The following is a 23,909-nucleotide window of genomic DNA, read 5'->3' as shown; positions in this document are numbered from 1 at the left end:
GCTTATTGTCACAAGTAGGCTTCAAATGAAGTTACTGTGAAAAGCCCCTAGTCGCCACATTCCGGCGCCTGTTCGGGGAGGCTGGTGCGGGAATTGAACCGTGCTGCTGGCCTGCCTTGGTCTGCTTTAAAAGCCAGCGATTTAGCCCAGTGTGCTAAACCAGCCCCAGGCGGCTGCCGCGGCCACCCTGGTGGGGGGGGCAGGGGGATCCGTCACCGAGGGGTCCTCCAGGACGGCCAGGGTTCCGACCGGGGGCCACCGATCGGCGGGCACGTGCGACCTCGGGGAAGGGGGGGGGATCTATTTTGTGGGGGCCGGTCCGCTGTGTGGGTCTGCCACGTTGCGCCGACCCGCGGCTGGAGGTGCAGGGTCCCGTATTGGCAGACGCACTCTGGCGCCAGGTTGCCCCCCTTCAGGTAAGTGAATTGCTGGGCCAAGGGCCCCGTTGATGCCAGCGTGAAACTCCCCGGTGTTTACACCGGTGTCAACACTTAGCCGCCATTTCGGAGAATCCCGCCCCATGTCTCTACTTCCTCCTGCCCACGCAAAGTCTTATTTCCTGCGGAGAATGCAGTTTCTTGTTCTTCCTGTCGAAATAAAATAGAAGGATGATGGGTAGAAACCGACACAGTGTGACGATTGGAAGATTTTAGGAATATTGGCTTCGAAATATTGGAACAAGTTAAGAGTTAAAGGCCTGTGGGTGTGGTGTGTGGCTGCAGTGATCCTGGTTTTAAAAAAGGATTTTGTTTTGCTTCCAGAAAACAGAAGGTGAAATTGACAGGGGGATGTGTTTTTCAGTCTAGGCTAATAGACTGTTGTTTGACTGGGGAGGTCCCTGGGGAGTTAATGTGCTTTTGCAGCCTGCAGAGATAGTTTGGGTTTTTTTGCATGGGGAGATGAGGTCATTGATGGGTGGAACTCAAAAAGGCAGAGAGGCAGTGAGTTTGGGGAAGCATTGAGAGAGAGGGGAGCTGCGTTCTGATCTGCCTGACCCTGAGTGCACCATTTTTCTTACAAGTAGGATAGATTAAAACAAAAGAGTAATAATATTTTAAAGCAAAGCAATCTTGTCTGAAGACAAGGAAAAGGCTGAAACAACCTAGCTGAAGCAGCTATTTGAAGATATTCAGCCAGAGTCTGAAGGGGTTCTAACAAGAGCCAGAATCTGTTTTGTACCACAGGTATTGCTCTGTGCCCTGCTCGTTTTAAGCTGGAGTAAGAGCTGTGTGATTCTTTTCTTGTTGTTCAATGGGAAATTGTATACTTATGTTAATATAAACTGTTCTTTTTGGATGTGAAATTAAAAGTTTAAGATTGTATTTATAATAAAGTTTTGTTTTAGAAATACCAAAACCCTATTTTTTTTTTGCAATCATTCTTTCCACACCGTCTTACAAATAAACTAAAATATTGGGGTTTTGGTCCAGTATCTGAGCCACTGTTGGAGTCTGGTGTCGGATCGTAATAATAGGGAGAGACCTGAGTAGAAGGATTGTTGATTGATGGCTTGTCCTGGATAAAGGGCATTACAGGTTTGCAGTTAACGTGATTAAATGAACATGAAATCCAGAATGCAGCATTGGAATTGAGTTATCACAGCTGTGCATTGCACTCGATTGGGACCATTTGCAAAGCGATTTTTATTTTTGAATGATATTTGCACGACCTGCCTTGGGACTAATTTGTTCGTAAGAAATAAATTAGTCATTAATAGTTTATAAAGGACAGAACCCCTGATTCTACCCATCAATTTAATTTTAATCAATTTAAAGAAATCCAAAGTGTCCAAGAGGACATATCTTTTTTTATCAATAAATGCCATAAAATTGCTGGTTACCGTAGAAACCACTTAGCTACATGCTGCATCTGATGGTAATGGCGAGTGTGGAATGAGCCAACCTCATTAACTTTATGTCATGCACCTCGATCAAACAAGTATTGACTGGTTTCTTGCTAATACACTTCTCCGACAAGTTAAAGGTATAGCGAAAGTATTTTCATTGGCACCTGGGACAACCAAAGGTCATTTCAGAATTTGTTACAGCCAATAGTGTTTTGAAGTGTTGGCCACTGTTGTAATGTCGGAAATGCAGCAGCCATTTTTTGCACAGCAGGATCCCGCAAGCAACAATAATGGCCAGCTAATCTGTTTATTCGTGATGTTGGGTGAGGGGGTGGCATTTGCCAGGACACAGTGACAACCGGCGTTCTTCTTCAACATAGTGCGGTGGGGACATTTTTCGTCTCCCAGAGAGGATAGACATTGCCTAAGTTCTAAGGTGTCGTTTCGCTTCCTTCCACATGAGTAAGATCCTTCGCCGGGCCACCAGGGACGCAAAGGCCAGAATATCGGCCTCTTTCGCCTCCTGCACTCCCGGCTCTTCCGCTACCCCAAATATCGCTAACCCCCAGCCTGGCTTGACCCGGACCTTCACCACCTTTGAGATCACCTTTGCCACTCCCCTCCAGTACTCATCCAGTGCCGGACACGACCAGAATGTGTGTGTGGTACGCCGGGCTTCCCAAGCACCTCCCGCACTTGTCCTCCATTCCGAAGAACCTGCTCAGTCTTGCTCCCGTCATATGTGCTCTGTGTAGAACCTTAAATTGAATCAGGCTAAGCCTGACACACGAGGAAGAGGAATTTACCCTACTTAGGGCATCAGCCCACAGACCCTCCTCAATCTCCTCCCCCAGCTCTTCTTCCCATTTTCCTTTCAGCTCCTCTACCAGCGCCTCCCCCTCGTCTCTCATCTCCTAATATATTTTGGACACTTTGCCCTCCCCGACGCATACCCCCGAGATCACTCTATCCTGGATCCCCTGTGTCGGGAGCAGCGGACATTCCCTCACCTGTTGCCTCGTAAACGCCCTCACTTGCATATATCGAAAGATATTCCCCGGGGGCAACTCATACTTTTCCTCCAGCGCTCCCAGGCTCGCAAACTCCCCATCAATAAACAAGTCTCTCAATCTCCTAATTCCTGCCCGATGCCAGCTCTGGAACCCTCCGTCCATCCTTCCTGGGACAAACCTATGGTTATTCCTGATCGGGGACCACACCGAGGCACCCATCACCCCCCTATGTCGCCTCCATTGCCCCCAGATCCTTAAGGTTGCCACCACCACTGGGTTCATGGTATACCTTTTCGGGGAAAGCGGTAGCGGCGCCATCACCAGCGCCTTTAGGCTCGTTCCTTTACAGGACGCCATCTCCAGCCTCTTCCACGCCGCCCCCTCTCCCTCCCTTATCCACTTGCAAAACATCGCCACATTGGCGGCCCAGTAATAATCGTCCAGATTCGGCAACGCCAGTCCCCCTCTGTCCCTGCTGCGCTGCAGGAACCCCCTCCTTACCCTCGGGGTCTTCCCTGCCCACACGAAACTCATAACACTCCTGTCTATTTTCTTGAAAAAGGCCTTAGTGATCAAAATGGGGAGACATTGAAACACAAAAAGTAACCTTGGGAGGACCATCATCTTGACCGCCTGCACCCTGCCCGCCAATGAGAGCGGCAGCATATCCCACCTCTTGAAATCCTCCTCCATCTGCTCCACCAGCCGCGTCAGATTGAGTTTGTGTAGAGTTCCCCAGCTCCTGGCTACCTGAATCCCCAAATAATGGAAGCTCCTTTTCACTCTCCTTAACGGCAGGGCGTCTATCCCTCTTCCCTGATCCCCGGGGTGTACTACGAAAAGCTCACTCTTCCCCATATTAAGCCTATATCCCGAAAAATCTCCAAACTCCCTCAATATCTGCATAACCTCTGTCATCCCCTCCACAGGATCCGCCACATACAGCAGTAGGTCATCTGCGTAGAGTGACACTCGATGTTCCTCTCCTCCTCTAACCACCCCCCTCCATTTCCTAGAGTCAACGCTATGGCCAGTGGTTCAATTGCCAGCGTGAACAGTAATGGGGACAGGGGGCACCCCTGCCTTGTTCCCCTATGTAACCGAAAATACTCCGATCTCTGCCGATTTGTGACTACACTTGCCACTGGGGCCCCATAGAGGAGTTTGACCCAACTGACAAACCCCTCCCTGAACCCAAGCCTCCTCAACACCTCCCATAAATACTCCCACTCTACCCTATCGAATGCCTTTTCTGCATCCATCGCCACCACTATCTCTGCCTCCTCCTCCGCTGGGGGCATCATTATCACCCCCAACAGCCGTCGCACGTTGACATTCAATTGTCTCCCCTTTACAAACCCTGTCTGGTCTTCATGCACCACCCTCGGGACACAATCCTTGATCCTCGTCGCTAGCACTTTTGCCAGCAACTTGGCGTCTACATTCAGGAGCGAGATAGGCCTATATGACCCGCATTGCAGCGGATCTTTATCTCGCTTCAGGATCAGTGATATCGTCGCCTCCGACATTGTCGGGGGTAGAATCCCCCCTTCTCTGGCCTCGTTAAAGGTTCTCGCCAGCAGCGGGGCCAACAAGTCCACATATTTCCTGTAAAATTCCACCGGGAACCCGTCTGATCCCGGGGCCTTCCCTGCCTGCATGTTCCCCAGCCCTTTAGTCACCTCATCCACCCCAATTGGTGCCCCCAGACCTGCCACCTCCTGCTCCTCCACCCTCGGGAACCTTAGTTGGTCCAGAAACTGTTGCATCCCCTCTTTTCCCTCCGGGGGTTTGGACCTATTTAGCCTCTCATAAAAGGACTTAAACACCTCATTTACCTTCCCTGCTCTCCGCTCCGTAGTTCCCATTTCATCCCTAACTCCTCCTATTTCCCTCGCCGCTATCCTCTTACGAAGCTGGTGGGCCAGCAGCCGGCTCGCCTTTTCCCCATATTCGTATCTCATCCCCTGTGCCTTCCTCCACTGTGCCTCTGCCTTCCCTGTGGTCAGCAGGTCAAACTCCGTCTGAAGTCCTCGCCTCTCTCTATATAGTCCTTCGTCCGGGGCCTCTGCATATCTTTTATCCACCCTCAAAATGTCCCCCACTAATCTCTCCCTTTCTTTGCCCTCTTGTTTCTCCTTGTGAGCTCTAATGGAGATCAACTCTCCCCTAACCACCGCCTTCAGTGGTTCCCATACTACCCCCACCTGGATCTCACCGTCATCATTGGCCTCCAGGTACCTCTTAATACATCCCCGCACCCTTCCACAGACCCCCTCATCCGCCAATAGTCCCACATCCAGTCGCCAGAGTGGGCGCTGTTCCCTCTCCTCACCTAGTTCCAGATCCACCCAGTGCTGGGCATGGTCTGAAACGGCTATGACTGAGTACTCCGTTCCTGCCACCCTGGAAATCAGTGCCCTGCTCAAAACAAAGAAATCTATCCGGGAGTATACCTTATGGACATGGGAGAAAAAGGAGAACTCTTTGGCCAACGGCCTGGCAGATCTTCACGGATCCACTCCCCCCATTTGCTCCATAAACCCCCTGAGCACCTTGGCCGCTGCCGGCCTTCTTCCGGTCCTGGATCTAGACCGATCTAACCCTGGATCCAGCACAGTATTGAAGTCCCCCCCCCATTACCAGGCTTCCCACCTCCAGGTCCGGGATACGTCCCAGCATCCGCTTCATAAATCCCGCGTCGTCCCAGTTCGGGGCATATACATTTACCAGCACAACCTCCTTTCCCTGCAATCTACCGCTCACCATCACATATCTCCCACCGTTGTCCACCACTATATTCCTAGCCTCGAATGACACCCGTTTCCCCACCAATATAGCCACCCCTCTATTTTTTGCGTCCAACCCTGAGTGGAACACCTGTCCCACCCATCCTTTCCTTAACCTAACCTGGTCCGCCACCTTCAGATGCGTCTCCTGAAGCATGGCCACGTCTGCCTTCAGTCCTTTTAAGTGCGCAAACACTCGGGCCCTCTTAATCGGCCCAGTTAGGCATCTCACATTCCACGTGATCAGCCGGATTGGGCCCCCCCCCCCCCCCCCCGCCGATTAGCCATCCCCTATTCTAGGCCAGTCCCCCGTCCAGGTCACGCGCACCCACCCGTCCCCCAGGCGGCGCACTCCCGTCCCGACCACCTCTTCCCTTGCCAGCTCCCTCTCGCTCCCAGCAGCAGCAACCTAGTTGACCCCCCCCCCCCTCCCGCTAGATCCCCATCCAGCATGGTCACTCCCCCCATGATGCTTCCGAAAGTCAGCTGACTCCAACTGACCCCGGCTTCCCCCGCTCTCTCCTTGACCTCCCCCCCCCCCGTGTGTGGAACTCTCATCCTCCTTGCGCCTATATTCCCGCCATCATCTCCCTAGCGTGGGAAAAAACCCGCGCTTTCCTGGATCGTCCCCGCCCCCCATGGCGCAACTCCCCCATTCCCCATCCCCCCCCCCCAGTCCCTTTTTCCACCGGCGCCCACATTTCTCAATGTCCCCCCGTCAAGAAGAGAAAAAAGAACCCCGTCTATCGTCCCGATACTGTGAACCTCCCATTCCCCGATTTACATTTCTGTACCATCAACATCGTCGTCTCCCCCACAGCATCAATCCCTCAGTTCTGGTCCAATTTCTCTTCTTGGATGAAGGTCCATGCCTCATCCGACGTTTCAAAGTAGTAATGTTTGCCTTGGTGTGTGACCACAAACGCGCCGGATGCAGCATCCCAAACTTTATTTTCTTTTTGTGAAGCACCGCCTTGGCCCGATTAAAGCTCACCCTCCGCGCTCCAATCCTGATACACCCGTATCACCGCATTCTCCCACCTGCTACTCCGTACCTTCTTGGCCCAGCTCAAAACCGCCTCTCTGTCGGTGAAACGGTGAAATCTCACCACTTTTGCCCTTGGTGGTTCTCAAGCCTTTGGTCTCCTCACAAGGACCCGGTGAGCCCCTTCCGCCTCCTGGGGGCCCGAGGGGGCCTCAGCTCCCATTAGCGAATGGAGCATTGTGCTCACATAAGCCCCAGCGTCAGCTCCCTCCACTCCCTCGGGGAGACCCAGAATCCGGAGGTTCTTTCTCCTCGAGCTGTTCTCCAGGACTTCGAGCCTTTCGATACACCTCTTATGTAGCGCCTCGTGCATCTCCATTTTTACCGCTAGGCCCAGAATCTCATCCTCATTTTCAGCTGCCTTCGCCTTCACCCCACGGAGCTCTATCGCCTGGGCCTTTTGCGTTTCTTTTAGCCCTTCGATTGCCAATAACATCGGCGGCAGCACCTCCTTCTTTAATTCCTCCACACACCGTCGGAGGAATTCCTGCTGGTCCGGGCCCCATGTCATCTGGGCTCCATCCGTCGCCATCTTGCTTCTTCCTTCCCTTCTCTGCTGCTGCTCCAAAGGATCCTCCACAATCTGGCCACTACCACCGATCCTTTCCATACACACCCGGGGGGGACTCCTTCCTTCGTCACCCCACACTGGGTTTGGTCCAAAACAATTTCCATTGGGGCTCCCAAAAAGAGCCCAAAAGTCCGTTAGAACGGGAGCTGCTGAAACGTGCGGCTTAGCAGTGCATCGCCACAACCGGAAGCGTAGGCTTCCTTCACTGAAGGTCACACATGAACCAGTTGGGTTTTACAACAGCTTCATCTTCACTTTTCTTTTCCTGACACCAGATTTTGGTGTATTTCCAACTTTTCAATCTCCACAAGTGGAAATGTTCTCCTATTAGGTCGTGAAGATGATCTCTTACTGGTTCGAGCAAGGAATCGTGAAACACACAAAATGCTGTGAATTAAGTGGTAAATTGGTCTTGGGATGTAGACATAGAGTCATTAGAGTAGAGAAGGAGACCATTCAGCCCATCGAGTCCTTGCCAGCTCTCAGTCCACCAATCTAGCCAATCCCATTCACTCACTGTAGCTCTGTAACTTTATTTCCCTCAAGAGCCTATCCAATTTCTTTTGCAATCTCTGATTGTCTCTGCTTCCAACACCATCATTGGCAGCGAGTTCCAGGTGATGACTACTTGCGCCCCCCCCCACCCCCCCCCCCCCTGCCCCCGGCAACGTCCCACGTCCTGCTTGTGGGAACTGCTCTTCCTTGACAATTTTCCCTGATCTAACTTCTGCACAAGAAACAGGAACTGGAGCAGGTCACCAGGCCCACTGAGTAGGAATCTGCCCCGGCAACATATAGAGTATAAGAGTGCCAATTGGCTGAGAATTAATTGTCAGCTTGTCTTACAGACAGTTTTGGTAAAGGAAGTCACCTCGGGGCTGCTGCCGATTGGTTATTGTGCATTTTTGCACAGTGCCTAAGACCTATTTCAACCCCACTGAGTCTTAAATGTAACATTGTTCAGGATTTCACAGAATACAGCCACTGCTGGGAGGATACAATTACCTCAGGACAAGTATTTCAGAATAGCTGTTCAAACTGAGGCCCCATTTATCAGAGGGGAGACCTGATTGAGGTCGACAAAATGACGAGAGGCATAGACAGGGTGGATAGTCAGTGTCAATTACAAGGGGGCATAGATTCAAGGTGAAAGGGGTTCAAGAGCGATGTGCAGGGAACGTTTTCCACGTAGACAATGGTGGGTGTCTTGATGCTAGAGGATGTGGTGGAAGCAGGCACATTAGCAACATTTAAGAGGCATCTGGATGGGTACATGAATAGGAAATAAAGGATACGGACAGAGTAAGGGCAGAAGGTTATTTTTAGTTTGGGCACAGGATTGGAGGGCCGAAGGGCCTGTTCCTGTGCTGTACTTTCCTTTGTTCTTTGTCAACACATACACTGACTTGGAAAGCAAAAAGACTCATTATCCAATTGGATGATTCTTGACTGTCAGTTCACACAGCGTTCCCCCCAACTCCAATTTTCAATATCTTTACATCTGGAAAAGAAATATCTTCAAAGAAAATGACAAAGAAACAACAATGTTTTTTTTACAAGTGCCGATGATTACATTTTAAACAGGGTTTTAACATTTTAGCCATTGCAGTGTCCTGGACATTGATCCTCAATTTCTGGAGACCAGAAACGTTGGCAACCCAATACTGAAGCTCCCTTTTCTTTAGGCAACATACGTCCATTATAAACCCAATGTCCTTTGGGAAGGACCCAGCTGTTGTCCTTAGCCCTGCAATCAGAGCCTGTCCCACACCAGTGTGGTTCATGCCGAGCCGCCCAGCTCAAGGCAGGAGCCTGGCAGTAAATGCCCACCGTCCTGGCAATGATTTTTAAAAGTGGAAATCAGAATTCGCAAGACGGAAAGAACGTCCTACTTTACAATGGGATTAGACCCAGCTCCCCAATCATTTCCCACGCTCACTGACCCTGGTTTTTGTCCAAAGCATGTTTTTAAAAAAACTTATTTTTTCTTTAAACAAAAGGAAAAAGTAAAGCCTGCAATGTTGCAAATCAGTGTTGCAGTTAATTGAGAGCCACTTGTTGCAATTTCGCAAAAGATACACAACTTCCATCATCGAGGGATTTCCCCCTTTTCTTAAAGCAAGGGGAAACTAAATAGCAAGATGTCGAGGCGCGATGGACATGTTGAGTTTGAGGGCGGTGGCGGCTTTAAGAGTCTCCGGCGCAACATTGTAACACGCTTGTTGATTCGAGGTCAGTTTCAATTGTCAATGCCCCAGGTCGATTTCATTCATCAGATAGAGAGAGAGAGGGAGACCATGTTGAGGGCAGAACCTGCAGGCTGGGAGGCTTGTTAAGAGCTACCTGAAAATAGCTCAACGGCAAAAAGAAGGGAGAAGAGGAGAGAGGAAGGACAGTGTGTGAAATCACCCTTGGCTTTTTAAAAATTAACATATTCTCTCTCTCTTTCTCTTTCTCCCCCCTCCCTTTCCATAAAAAAACTACTGAAAGATGGCGGCTGTGAACGGAACAGGCATTAAGCCTTGTTCCAGTGCAGCTAAAACACTGGTGGAACTGGACTTCAGGTCTGGGGCCAGGATCGAGGACTTGAACAGGCTGATCCAGGAATTCACCAAGCAGGATCAGCGGGAATACGATGATCACAGAGCCCTGGAAATCCACACCGCGAAGGATTTTATCTTCTCCATGCTGGGTGAGTAATTCTGTATCTGAACCCAAAGTGCAGCTCCGACTGGTACTGTGCTGATCAAAGCAGCCGGAGGACCGTCTTTAATATTTAAAGGTCACCTTTTCGCCTTCCAAATTGCGATTTTTATTTTAGTGTCTGTGGATAATCTTCCAGTATTTTGTTATTCATTGGGAGCTTCAAAAACCCACCTCGATTGTGAACTATGGCGATATTTATTTAAAAGGGCAATGCTGATTTTTTTTTAAACAAAATAATCATTGCAATCTGTGGAGTTCCATTCCAGTGGGCAATGTGGGAGGAAATACATTTCAATTCTCTGTTTTTGTCCCTCTCCAACTTATCGTGTTGAAGTTGGTGAGTTGTGCTGCCCAAGTATTCCTTTTTTTTTTAGTCCAGGATTATCTTTCAAATCAATTCACACTGGCACCAAATTGGCTGGAGGGCAATAATCCAGGGTAACAAACCAGACCCACTGATATACTCCAAGGAAGATTGTATGACAGATCCCATCGGATAATGATCCCTCATCCCTACTGAGAGCCAATTACAGTCTGCACAGATTCTACCTCCTAATGACGTTCTCGAGATTCACTCCTCCATCTACCCTTCACTCATTAGTTTCCTGGTGAGTGACAATGTGAAATTCCTTAATTGCCTGTCTTGCGCTCCACCTGCAAACTCTAGGTTTTTAAAAAAACTCCCTATCAGTTAATTGTCACTTCCGAATTAAGTCTCTGTGAGGTGGCCTTGGGAACGTTTTCAGATACAGGACTGCATTTGACAAATGAGATTCTTATGTCCCGTATCTTATTATCCACTCTGGGCGGTTCTGTACCACTAATGGCTTTGGTGATGAATATAGTTTCTAAGTGTAAGAATGTGAGCTGCTCCCTTAACACCCAGTGTCAATGTGGAAAAAGGCTAGCAGTTAGAGGGGGAAGTCCGTCTGCTAACTGCAGTTTGTAAATCATAGAACATCAATTTGTTTCCAACTGATGTAGAATCTATTAGTTTCCTCCTTTTAGCCAGATAGCCATTTCACTGAAGTGCCTCAACATATTTTCCTGTAGTGAAGTTGAATTCAGATCAATATTGTCACTATTTTACCTAAATTATCAAGAACCTAAGCGACAACATTGCACCAGAATTAACGCAACGCCAATGGGTGCAGTGGATGTGCCACACCTGGCAGGATAACACTGCGCCACATGGGGCAGGAGCTTCCATCCTCATCTACCATGCGCTGATGGTAGCACAGTGGTTAGCACTGTTGCATCACAGCTCCAGGGTCCCAGATTCGATTCCCGGCTTGGGTCACAGTCTGTGCGGAGTCTGCACATCCTCCCCGTGACTGCGTGGGTTTCCTCCGGGTGCTCCGGTTTCCACAGTCCTGAAAGACGTGCTGTTCGGTGAATTGGACATTCTGAATTCTCACTCGGTGTACCCAAACAGGTGCTGGAGTGTGGCGACCCTAGGGGATTTTCACAGTTACCTCATTGCAGTGTTAATGTAAGCCTACTTGTGGCAATAATAAAGATTAATTATCATTATTATTTTGGCCGCTAGTTTTGCTTTTCCCCACAAGTGGCGACACCTTCAAAACAGTTGTCTGATCAAACTCTAATTTCGATCACCCCTTAGTCTTCTCTTTTCTAGTGACAAGAGTCCCAGTCTGCTCAATCATTTCTGACCTGACATTTAGACAGTACTTTTTGTAACTTAAGGCCTTAGCAAAATGCTTCAGAATCAATTAGGTTGCTCTTGTTGAAATGTAGTTGCCCTTCTAATGTAGGAACTATGGCTGAAGATTTGAGCACAGCAAGCTCCCACAAAGAGCAATGGGATAATGAGCAGATAATCTGACTTGGTCACGTTGGTGGAGTGATAAAAATTGACACAGGATACAGGGGAGAACTCCTCTGCTCCTCTTCGAAATAGTGACCATGGGATCATTCACCTTCATGGAGTGGGTAATCAGGGCTTCAGGTTTAATGTTTCACCAAATGTCGTGATGCCTCCTCAGTTAAGCATCCTGTTATTTAATTGCAGTCTGTAGACTTAAGCATTAAGAAGGGTGGTGTACAAACTACCCTTCCCCAACCCACGCACCTTTCCTGGAATGCTTTCCTTGATCCATGCTCCAAATATACGGAAATTGTCTCGAGATTTCCCACCCAGTTTCTCCACCCAATAACCACCCCAGGTGAATGTTGGAGGGTATGTGGTGCCGATAGAACTGATCCCCGGGATCACCCGATCCCTTTGGGAGAGGGAGACGTTGGAAATGTATATTTATAGAACGTGCGGGTGATCATTCCTATACGGTTATGTGGGGTGGGTACTGTATACAGAAGCATTGTGGCCGTGACAGGGTGATGTGACTGAGCGCAGCCTAACGAAGGAGCAGGTTTCACACTCCACTTGTGCTGCAGTGACTCTCTCACTCCTGCTCTCGTAGCTGCAAACGCAGCGCTGCCAACAGGTGTCAACTTTTTACATTGACTTAAAGATAAATCTCCTGGACACTGTACAGGCAACACCTGGGGGAAAACTCCAAGGGAGCACTAACAATGAATTACAACCTCATTTTCATCAAACATTTCCATTAATTAATTGATTATAAAAATATAAAGTTGGGTCAGGGACATTGATTGAAACGGGAAGTCATTGGATGAAACTACAAGGAGCACATCCAATCAGAATCCGTCATGCTGTGCGGCTCCTGACCCCTCCATCCTGGATTTGCCGTTGGCAAAAGGACAACATGGGAACAGCCAATAATATGAACCTTAATCTCCATTCTGTTTTTTTTTGTGAGTTATGGTGAACCTTTTACCTACCCCCCCCCACCCCCAAAATGTCCTTCTCTCATACAAGCAAGGAGCAGGAGGAGGCCATTCAACCCCTCGATTCTATTCCGCCATTTCATAAGACAATGGCTGACCTGATAGTGACTTCAAACCTGTATCCCTCCAACCCCAATAACCTTTCACCTTCTTGCTTACCAAGAATATACCTACCTCTGCCTTAGAAATATTCAAAGACTCTACTTCCACCGCCTTTTCAGGAAGAAAATTCCAAAGAAACACCACCCTCTGAGTGAAAGCCTCATTTCCACAGTTTTATATCAGAATTTACAGAATCATAAGAGTTTACGGTGCAGAAGGAGGCCATTCGACCCATCGAGTCTACACCGGCCCTTGGAAAGAGCACCCTCCCTAAGCCCACACCCCACCCTATCCCAGTAACCCCACCCAACCCAGCTTTTTTTTTTGATGTGGAGATGCCGGCATTGGACTGGGGTGAGCACAGTAAGATGTTTTACAACACCAGGTTAAAGTTTGTTTCAATGTCACTAGCTTTCGGAGTGCTGCTCCTTCCTCAGGTGAATGAAGAGGTATGTTCCAGAAACATATATATAGACAAATTCAAAGGTGCCAGACAATGCTTGGAATGCGAGCATTAGCAGGTGATTAAATCTTTACAGATCCTGAGATGGGGTAACCCCAGGTTAAAGAGGTGTGAATTGTGTCAAGCCAGGACAGTTGGTAGGATTTTGCCGGCCAGATGGTGGGGGACGAATGTAATGTGACATGAATCCCAGGTCCCGGTTGAGGCCGCACTCATGTATGCGGAACTTGGCTATAAGCTTCTGCTCGGCGATTCTGCGTTGTCGCACGTCCTGAAGGCCGCCTTGGAGAACGCTTACCTGGAGATCAGAGGCTGAATGCCCTTGACTGCTGAAGTGTTCCCCGACTGGAAGGGAACATTCCTGCCTGGTGATTGTCGCGCGATGTCCGTTCATTCGTTGTTGCAGCGTCTGCATGGTCTCGCCAATGTACCACGCTTCGGGACATCCTTTCCTGCAGCGTATGAGGTAGACAACATTGGCCGAGTCGCACGAGTATGTACCGCGTACCTGGTGGGTGGTGTTCTCACGTGTAATGGTGGTATCCACGTCGATGATCTGGCACGTCTTGCAGAGATTGCCATGGCAGGGTTGTGTGGTGTCATGGTCACTGTTCTGAAGGCTGTGTAGTTTGCTGCAAACAATGGTTTGTTTGAGGTTGCGCGGTTGTTTGAAGGCAAGTTGTGGGGGTGTGGGGATGACCTTGGCAATATGTTCATCTTCATCGATGACGTGTTGAAAGCTGTGAAGAAAATGTCGTTTCTCCGCTCCGGGAAAGTACTGGACGACGAAGGGTATTCTGTTGATTGTGTCCCATGTTTGTCTTCTGAGGAGGTCGGTGCGGTTTTTTGCTGTGGCGTGTTGGAACTGTCGATCGATGAGTCGAACGCCATATCCCGTTCGTACGAGGGCATCTTTCAACATCTGTAGATGTCTGTTACGCTTCTCCTCATCTGAGCAAATCCTGTGTATACGGAGAGCTTGTCCATAGGGGATGGCTTCTTTAATGTGTTTAGGGTGGAAGCTGGAGAAGTGGAGCACCGTGAGGTTATCCATGGGTTTGCGGTAAAGCAAAGTGCTGAGGTGACCATCCTTGATGGAGACGAGTGTGTCCAAGAACGCAACTGATTTTGGAGAGTAGTCCATGGTGAGTCTGATGGTTGGATGGAACTTATTGATGTCATCGTGTAGTCGCCGTGGGTCCAAAGGAAAAAAATGTCATCGATGTATCTGGTGTATAACGTTGGTTGAAGGTCCTGTGCGGTGAGTAGGTCTTGTTCAAACTTGTGCATGAAGATGTTGGCGTATTGGGGTGCGAATTTGGTCCCCATGGCTGTTCCATGTGTCTGGATGAAGACTTTGTTGTCGAAGGTGACGATGTTGTGATCCAGAATGAAGCGGATGAGTTGCAGAATTGCGTCTGGAGATTGGCAGTTGTTGGTGTTGAGTACTGAGGCTGTTGCAACAATGCCGTCGTCATGGGGGATGCTGGTGTAGAGTGCTGAGACGTCCATTGTGACGAGGAATGTTCCTAGTTCAACTGGTCCACGGGTGCTGAGTTTCTGTAGGAAGTCCGTCGTGTCGCGACAGAAGCTGGGCGTACCTTGTACGATGGGTTTCAAGATGCCCTCGATGTAGCCAGAGAGGTTCTCACACAGGGCCCCATTGCCTAAAACGATAGGACGGCCGGGTGTGTTGGCCTTGTGTATTTTCGGTAGGCAGTAAAGATCTCCAATGCGGGGAGTACGTGGGATGAGAGCACGTAGGGTGCTCTCATACTTTTTTTTTTGGACACTTAAGGGCAATTTAGCATGAGCAATCCACCTAACCTGCACATCTTTGGACTGTGGGAGGAAACCGGAGCACCCGGAGGAAACCCACGCACACACGGGGAGAACGTGCAAACTCTGCACAGACAGTGACCCAAGCTGGGAATTGAACCTGGGACCCTGAAACGGTGAAGCAACTGTGCTAACCACTGTGATACCATGCCCCCCCAAACCCTTGGGCAACCCTTAGTCATCCCTGGTTATAGATTCTCCCACAAGAAGACACATCCTCTCCACCCAGTCAATACCCCTCAGGATCTTACATGTTTCAATCAAGCCGCCTCTTACTCTTCTAAACTCCAGTAGATACAAGCCCAGCCTGTCCAACCGTTCCTCATACGACAACCTTCCCATTCCTGGTATTACTCTGATGTGGCGATGCCGGCGTTGGACTGGGGTGAGCACAGTACGAAGTCTTACAACACCAGGTTAAAGTCCAACAGGTTTGTTTCAATGTCACTAGCTTTCGGAGCGCTGCTCCTTCCTCAGGTGAATGAAGAGGTCTGTTCCAGAAACACATATATAGACAAATTCAAAGATGCCAAACAATGCTCGGAATGCGAGCATTATAGCCAAGTTCCGCACACATGAGTGCGGCCTCAACCGGGACCTGGGATTCATGTCGCATTACATCCATCCCCCACCATCTGGCCTGCGAAATCCTACCAACTGTCCTGGCTTGAGACAATTCACACCTCTTTAACCTGGGGTTACCCCATCTCTGGATCTGTAAAGATTTAATCACCTGCTAATGCTCGCATTCCAAGCATTGTTTGGCATCTTTGAATCTGTCTATGTATGTGTTTCTGGAACAGACCTCTTCATTCACCTGAGGAAGGAGCAGTGCTCCGAAAGCTAGTGACATCGAAACAAACCTGTTGGACTTTAACCTGGTGTTGTAAGACTTCGTACTGTGGTGTTACTCTGGTAAACCTTCTCTGAACTGCTTCCAAAATATCTGAATCCTTCCTTAAATAAGGAGACAAATACTGTACACAATACTCCAGATGTGGCCTCACCAATACCCTGTACAACTGAAGCAGAACCTCCCTACTTTTGTATTTAAATAAATTATAAGCATTAAATAAAGATCACAAGGCATAGGAACAGAATTGGGCCACTCGGCCCATCGAGTCTGCTCCGCCATTCAATCATGGCTGATATTTTTCTCATTCCCATTCTCCTGCCTTCTCCCCTTAACCCCTGATCCCCTTATTAATCAAGAACCTATCTATCTCTGTTTTAAAGACACTCAGTGATTTGGCCTCCACAGCCTTCTGCGGCAAAGAGTTCCACAGATTCACCACCCTCTGGCTGAAGAAATTCTTCCTCATCTCTGTTTTAAAGCATCGTCCCTTTAGTCTGAGGTTGTGTCCTCTGGTTCTAGTTTTTCCGAGAAGTGGAAACATCGTCTCCACGTCCACTCGATCCAGGCCTCGCAGTATCCTGTAAGTTTCAATAAGCTCTCCCCCCCTACATCCTTCGAAACTCCGAACAAGTACAGATCCAGTGTCCTCCTAATTGCTTGTTGTACCTGTACACTAGTCTTTGTGATTCCTGCATTAATACCCATTCCCTTTCCACCTCATAGCTCTACAATCTCTCACCATAATCTGCTTTTTTTTTCTTTCTGCCAAATGGAAAATTTCACATTTTCCCACATTACCTTTGTCCACTCACTTAAAATCTGTGTCTTTTTGTAGCCTCCTCTTATGTCCTCCTATGTCCTCTTCAAAAGTTACTTTCTGATCTTTCTTTGTGTCATTAGCAAATTTGGCGATCATCCACTCGTAATCTAAATTGTAAACCGTTTAGATTCCAGCAATGATCTGGTGACACACCACTTGTTACATCTTGTCAACCTCAAAGATATCCATTTTTGCCCACTCTATACTTCCTGTCTGCCAGCCAATCTTTTCCCAATGTCAATGTCTTGCCTCCAAGACTGTGAGCTCTCATTTTCCATAATAACCGGGGCTGGTTTAGCACACTGAGCTAAATCGCTGGCTTTGAAAGCAGACCAAGGCAGGCCAACAGCACGGTTCAAATCCCGCACCAGCCTCCCCGAACAGGCGCCGGAATGTGGCGACTAGGGGCTTTTCACAGTCACTCCATTTGAAGCCGACTTGTGACAAGAAGCGATTTTCATTTCATTTCATTTCATGTTGCCCTTTACCAAATACCTTCTGGAAATCTAAGTACAATATACCCACCGGCTCCCCTTTATCCACAGCACAGGTTCCTTCCTCAAATAACTTCCCTCCTAAGCCTGTTGAATCCACTTGGCCTTGATTACATTATCGAGCCATACCTTTAACAATGCAGCTCAGCTTCAGCATCCTCAATTGTCAGTGAGTTGACCACATGTCCCCTGAGATCTGGAGAATGCTCGACAAGAGATGAGGAGCGACCGACTAGAGTTCTTCATCGGCATGAAGAGGTAGAGAGATCATGGTTGACCTGTACCTCAATTTCAAAAGCACTAGATCCTGACTCTTCCTTGGAACTCTCTTCCACAAACAAATGATTTGGGGTCAAATGTAAACTTTTAAGTCTGAGACTGATTTTTTTTTTTTTCAAAGGTACTAAGGGATAAGGGGCAAAGGCAGGTGTGTAGAGCTGCATCACCGATCAGTCATGGTGTAATTGAATGGAGGAACAGGCTTGAGGGGCTGAATGGCCTCATCCTGCTCCTATGTCCCCACTACTCAGACTCATCACTGGGTGGTGGGGGGTGGGGGGGGGGGTGGGGGGGGGGGGGGGGGGGGTCCCAACTGGACTTTTAATCTTCTTGAGGCCCCAATTCACAAAATGTGCCGCAGTGAGCTCGCTCTGTGACTGATTTCAGTGAGAGGATGCATCATAACTATGACGGGTGTCAGTGCAGTGTGTGTGTGTGTGTGCTTCACGGAGTCTAATAATGAAGGGAGGTTGGGTAGGCTGCATATCTTAAATCCGGGAAGTAACATCAGAGAAATGATAAAAAATGTTTCTCGAGTTGATCAAATCAATCATGAATTCCTCCCTCCGAATAGTCCCGGTGAAGGCTCCCGTCAAGAAACAATCTGCCCTTTGCTGTGGTGGCAGTGCCAACAAGCACCTTGTGACTGGACTGCAGTGGCTCGCCAAGCTGAAACAGGACATGGTTCATCTGTTGGGTGTTCTGGATCCGTGGAACACATCCAGGTCACCAACACTTGAAATAGTGCAACACTATTGTATTTAATCATTAACTGTTTAACATACTCTGACTGTGGGTTAACACGATACTGGCTTTAACTAAAGACCTTTGCCTTGTCCTAACCAGTCGATGCACTCAGCACATGGTGAATGTCTGTGCTGCAGGCTGTGAGCTCTGTCCTCCTAGCTAGCTGCTACTCGAATGAGCGGGAACTCTGATGCCCCCTGTCTTTAAAGTGCGTGTGCTCTCACTGGTGATTGGCTGCGGTGTTGTGTGTGTTGATTGGTCCCACTGTGTGTCCATCAATGTGTGTCTGCACCATGATATACTGGTGTATATTATGACATCCCTCCTTTTATAAAATATGTACCTGCGTGGCAATAAATAGTGTATGGTGAATGTCCCTGACTACGGGTGTGCGAAATATTTACAGAACTGTGTACATGAGAACTAAGCTATTTACATGGGAAGGTGCCTGGTGCAGAAACACAGTGTGTCACAAGAATAACGAGATGAACACAATATACAAACCACGTAAACGATTAAACGGAAGAACAGAACAAATCAGAAAGTCCATAAGTCCACAAAGTTCACAAATTAAGTCTCTGCGGTGGGCGACAAATTCTGGTTGACCGCCTCAAGGGTGGGTCGGGAGCCGCCAGCTGAGGAGCGGGCTGGACTGCGTCAGAGGAGGATGCAGAGTGACCGGAATCTCTGCATAGTCCAGGGCAGGGTCAGCAGGAGGGTGAGGTGACAGTGGAGGATCATGTAGCGAGCGCGGAAAGAGACAAAGGGCACGTCGATTGCGGCGCAGAATGGAGCCACCCGGTAGACAAACCAGGAACGAGCGGGGAGTCACCTTCCAAAGAACCGCAGCAGTTGCAGACCAGTCACTATCCGGAAGATGGACACGGACGTTGTCATCTGGAGCCAGAGCAGGGAGATCAGCTGCACGGGTGTCATGAGCCGCCTTGTGCTGTGCACGAGACAGCTGCATCCGTTGAAGGACCGGAACGTGGTCGAGGTCTGGGACATGAATGGACGGCACCGTCATCCTCAGGGTGCGACCCATGAGCAGCTGGGCTGGCGACAGGCCAGTGGACAGTGGGGCGGAGTGATAGGCCAGCAAGACGAGGTAGGAATCGGACCCAGCATCGGCAGCCTTGCAGAGGAGCCGTTTGACGATGTGGACGCCCTTCTCCGCTTTGCCGTTGGATTGGGAGTACAGGGGACTGGATGTCACATGCACAAAGTTGTACCTCCTGGCAAAGTTGGACCATTCCTGGCTTGCGAAGCAGGGGCCATTGTCCGACATCACCGTGAGTGGGATGCCGTGTCGAGTAAAGGTGTCCTTACAGGCACGGATGACTGCAGACGATGTGATATCATGCAACCGTATCACCTCTGGGTAATTTGAAAAGTAGTCCACAATCAGGACATAGTCTCTACCCAGCGTGCAGAACAGGTCGATGCCCACCTTGGTCCAAGGTGACTTGACCAACTCATGGGGCTGCAGGGTCTGGAAGCGCTGACAGGTGGGCAGTTGAGCACTGTGTTGGCTATGTCGTCATTAATGCCGGGCCAGTACACTGCCTCTCGGGCCCGCCGGCAGCACTTTTCCACGCCAAGGTGGCCCTCGTGTAGCTGTTCCGCTATGCGTGATGACAATGCGGTCCAGTTTCAGGAGAACCCCGTCTACTACCGCCAGATCATCTCTGACGTTATAGAACTGAGGGCATTGGCTCTTGAGCCACCCGTCTGTTAGGTGGCGCATGACACGCTGTAGCAAAGGGTCAGCACCATGATATACTGGTGTATATTATGACAATTGTCATAGTGAAGGGTATCATTTTAATTCCCCTCGCTCCACATTCCTCGACTAAACTCTTCCCCCCCGCATCTACTGCTGTTCCTCGGGACAGTTCCTCGGGGCGATTGTCCAGTCACCCTCAAGATTTTAGCAGCCTGCATTTGGATAGCGCCTTTTTAATTTTTTTAAAAGTCCAGTGACATGTTCTGGAGGTGGGATGATGGGCGGGAGGGAATAGCTAACAGGAATGATGGTGATAAGTAAGAGGACAAGTCCAAAAAGTTGCGTTTGAGGTCTGCCAAGTAATGGTCGATGGGAGACGTAGGGGTTAATAGAGGGAGTTGAGAGAGCGGGCATAAGGTAGCTGCCACTTTTCAATGGTGGATCAGAGTCGGAAGACCATATCGAGCATTTGAGGTCATGGCCATGATAGTCCAGGGCTGTAAACTATTTAGTTAGCCTTAGTGTAACCTTCAAGTTAGCAATCTCCGGATTGTGCTGTTATTTAAAATGATTTTATTGAATTTGCATCAGATAGGTTATTGGGGGGGGGGGGTTAGGCAGGTTGCAGATTAAATGGCGGAGCACGGTTGAGGGACTGAATGGCCTACTCCAGCTCCTTGTTTATATGTTCGTATGAGTACGCTTAAATTCTTTGGAATTCACTGCGATGCTGAGGACCCGGGTTCGAATCCCGGCCCTGGGTCACGGTCCGTGTGGAGTTCACACATTCTCCCCGCATTGTGGTTAGCACAGTTGCTTCACCGCTCCAGGGTCCCAGGTTCGATTCCCGGCTTGGGTCACTATCTGTGCGGAGTCTGCACACCCTCCCCGTGGGTTTCCTCCGGGTGCTCCGGTTTCCTCCCACAGTCCAAAGATGTGCAGATTAGGTGGATTGGCCATGATAAATTGCCCTTAGTGTCCAAAATTGCCCTTGGTGTTGGGTGGGGTTGTGGGGATAGGGTGGAGGTGTTGACCTTGGGTAGGGTGCTCTTTCAAAGAGCCGGTGCAGACTCGATGGGCCGAATGGCCTTCTTCTGCACTGTAAATTCTATGATAATCTATGATAAAGAACACTTGTCGCTCAAGCTATAAACGAGTTATTAACATTAACTGTGGGTAAACTATATAAAAAACATTTGGTGAATAACAGTATTAACATGCACAAGCAACCTCTCCCTCCAGCCAGTCTGAGGTCACCTGACTCTAACATTCACTTTATAATAGTGAGACTCCTATTGGTCAGTCGGTGAATTACAACACAACTATGATATCACGACAGCTACCAAATTACTTTATCATTTTAAGCAGCTCTATTAGTTCAAACTTCTGAACTACACTCATTTTCTGAAGGATTTGATGCATTGTTTAGTTCTTACGAATAATTAAACCCTTCAGCTTCCCATTCCAATGTTCTTGCTGCCTCTTTCGAATCGAGGTACCGACTTTTGGTGTGTAGTGGCACTCTGGTGCCTTGCCCAAGTGGCTGCTCTTCATGCCTGAGGCTAAAAAACTGAGGGTCGATAGACTATTCGACTGTGACACCATCACGGCCAGGCCTTGTCCTCAGACATTCACATGCACTTGCCACCAGGCATGGCTGCGTAAGAGTTCAGGAGCACAAAACTCCACCTGATCTCTCCGTTCTGTACTCTGAAGAGTTTGGAGAGCAGTTAGTCGTTCCCCGGCACAGACATTGGCTAACTTGACACACATTGCAAGGCCAGCCCCAGTTTACTCTTCAATCCTTTGCTCATGAAGTATCCCAAAGAATATCTTCTATCCCCCTCTGTCATGAGAATGTCGCTTTAAGAAATGTTTGGCTGCTCATGTTACATTTCAGAGTGTGGGTGGAGTTGAGCTCTGGTTCTGCTCTTTAGTTTCACTTTGAGAAAAGATTGGGTGGTCTGTCTATTTGGTTTCCTTGTTGCAGCTGAAATCAGACAAAGCAGCTGTACTGCTATTCTCTCTGCCATGAAAGACTATCTCGGGATCATTTGGTGAATTCAGAATTATAAATGCCTTCAGTATTGAATGTAAACCCTGATGTGCTTCTGTTTAAAGGTTTGTTAAGTTTTCTGGGTGTTAAAAGGACAGCATACAGATTACTTAGTGTTGTATTCTTTGGGGGGTGTATTTGAATTAATGGTTGCTATGATGTTCACTGTTTGTTTCAAAAAGGTTAACTTGAGTTCATAGAATAAACATTGTTTTGCTTTAAAAAATACTTTTCCATTTCTGCTGTCCCACACCTGTAGAGTGGGCCGTGTGCTCCCCATACCACAATCTATTAAAAGTTGTGGGTCAGGTGAACTCCATGATACACTTTGGGGTTCTCTAAACCCTGGCCCATAACACCTCAATATTCCTCAAAATGCTGTGTTTTGCAAGTTCCAGAATGTGGACAGAAAAGAACCGTCTCGGCTGATGGTCCTGGTGCAGGTCTGGGGGAGTGCTGCAGCGGTGGGGGAGTGCCACACTATCATTGGTGCTGTGTTTTAGATGAGATGTTAAAGCCCAAGGCCCTGACAGCTCCCTCGGGTTAGTATGAAAGACCCACGATCTCTATTTTGAAGAAGAGTAGGGGAATTACCTCCAGTGGTTCTGCGCGACAGACAACCGTGACCACATTTGAAAAACACTTTTACTAGAAACAGTTTGGGACCTCGGGTTGTGAAAGGAGTCACTAGAAATGCAGATTTGTTATTGAAAACTCAATTGAAACTCTTATTCCCTGGATTACTAGTCCGGTAATATAACAGCCTTGTTTGCTGGTTTGCAATTTGCTGCTCAGATTGCCAAGGATAATTTCCCAAAACGTTGTTCATTATACGTGAAGTGTATTTATGGTAGCCTGAGGCATGTGGATCGGGTGCCAGATAAAGGACGGGATTTTGTTCATAGTCTCTGGTATAAAGTGGTGATTGTCCTGCCTATTGAGGCAGGAATGTAAGGGTTGGTGATGTGAAAGGGGATTAGATTAGATTGTGTACACATTCCTGCAGTTCACAAAACAGTGGTGAAGTCAGCCATTGAGCTATTGTAGTGGGCTGTGTGCTGGGAATGTGTGTTGACGGGGGCAGGGAGGGGGGTGGTGGCGGGGGTGATTTCATGAGCTCTCCTAAACTCTGCTATCCCTCTCCCTGGTGCACCATACTTTCCAGGTGGGATTAAAACCAGCACACACGATATCCAGGTTCATTCAATTCACTGTCACAAAACTTCACGTCGAATAGCATTTATACTTTATTTCATGTCAAGAAGAGCCTTGTAGGAATGAGATCGTTTTGAAATCAAGTCACTGCAGAAATGTTGTAATCACAGCTTTCTGAACGAGTTTGAAATCATCACCTCAAATTAATCAATCCCCACCAGTACAATATCCCAAAGTTATACAGTGACAGACCCGCCCCCACCAGTTCTGTACCCCAGTGTTATACAGTGACAGAACCGTCCCCACCAGTACTGTACCCCAGTGTTATACAGTGACAGACCCGTCCCCACCAGTACTGTACCCCAGTGTTATACAGTGACAGACCCGCCCCCACCAGTACTGTATCCCAGTGTTATACAGTGACAGACCTGTCCCCACCAGTACTGTATCCCAGTGTTATACAGTGACAGACCCGTCCCCACCAGTACTGTACCCCAGTGTTATATAGTGACAGAACCGTCCCCACCAGTACTGTACCCCAGTGTTATACAGTGACAGACCCGTCCCCACCAG

At 48.6% G+C, this 23,909-nt stretch overlaps 1 protein-coding gene across 3 annotated transcripts in view; it reads left to right on the top strand.

Annotated features, from left to right (window-relative positions):
* The first annotated feature begins 9,045 nt into the window (after nt 1-9,045).
* LOC140389522 (nucleotidyltransferase MB21D2) overlaps nt 9,046-23,909 on the top strand; it is a 71,773-nt gene continuing 56,909 nt past the window's right edge. Inside the window, exons 1-2 of one of the 3 annotated variants that reach the window (XM_072473701.1) lie at nt 9,046-9,496; nt 9,755-9,956. In XM_072473701.1, the coding sequence (XP_072329802.1) occupies nt 9,755-9,956 (202 nt within the window). In that variant the 5' untranslated portion in view covers nt 9,046-9,496. Of the gene's footprint in view, nt 9,497-9,531; nt 9,957-23,909 lie in introns of those variants that run through there. The other 2 variants (XM_072473702.1, XM_072473703.1) reach the window with 2 other exon arrangements.

Source organism: Scyliorhinus torazame, chromosome 14, assembly GCF_047496885.1.
Source record: "Scyliorhinus torazame isolate Kashiwa2021f chromosome 14, sScyTor2.1, whole genome shotgun sequence".
NCBI lineage: Eukaryota > Metazoa > Chordata > Chondrichthyes > Carcharhiniformes > Scyliorhinidae > Scyliorhinus > Scyliorhinus torazame.
This window is presented reverse-complemented; position numbering and strand designations above follow the sequence as displayed.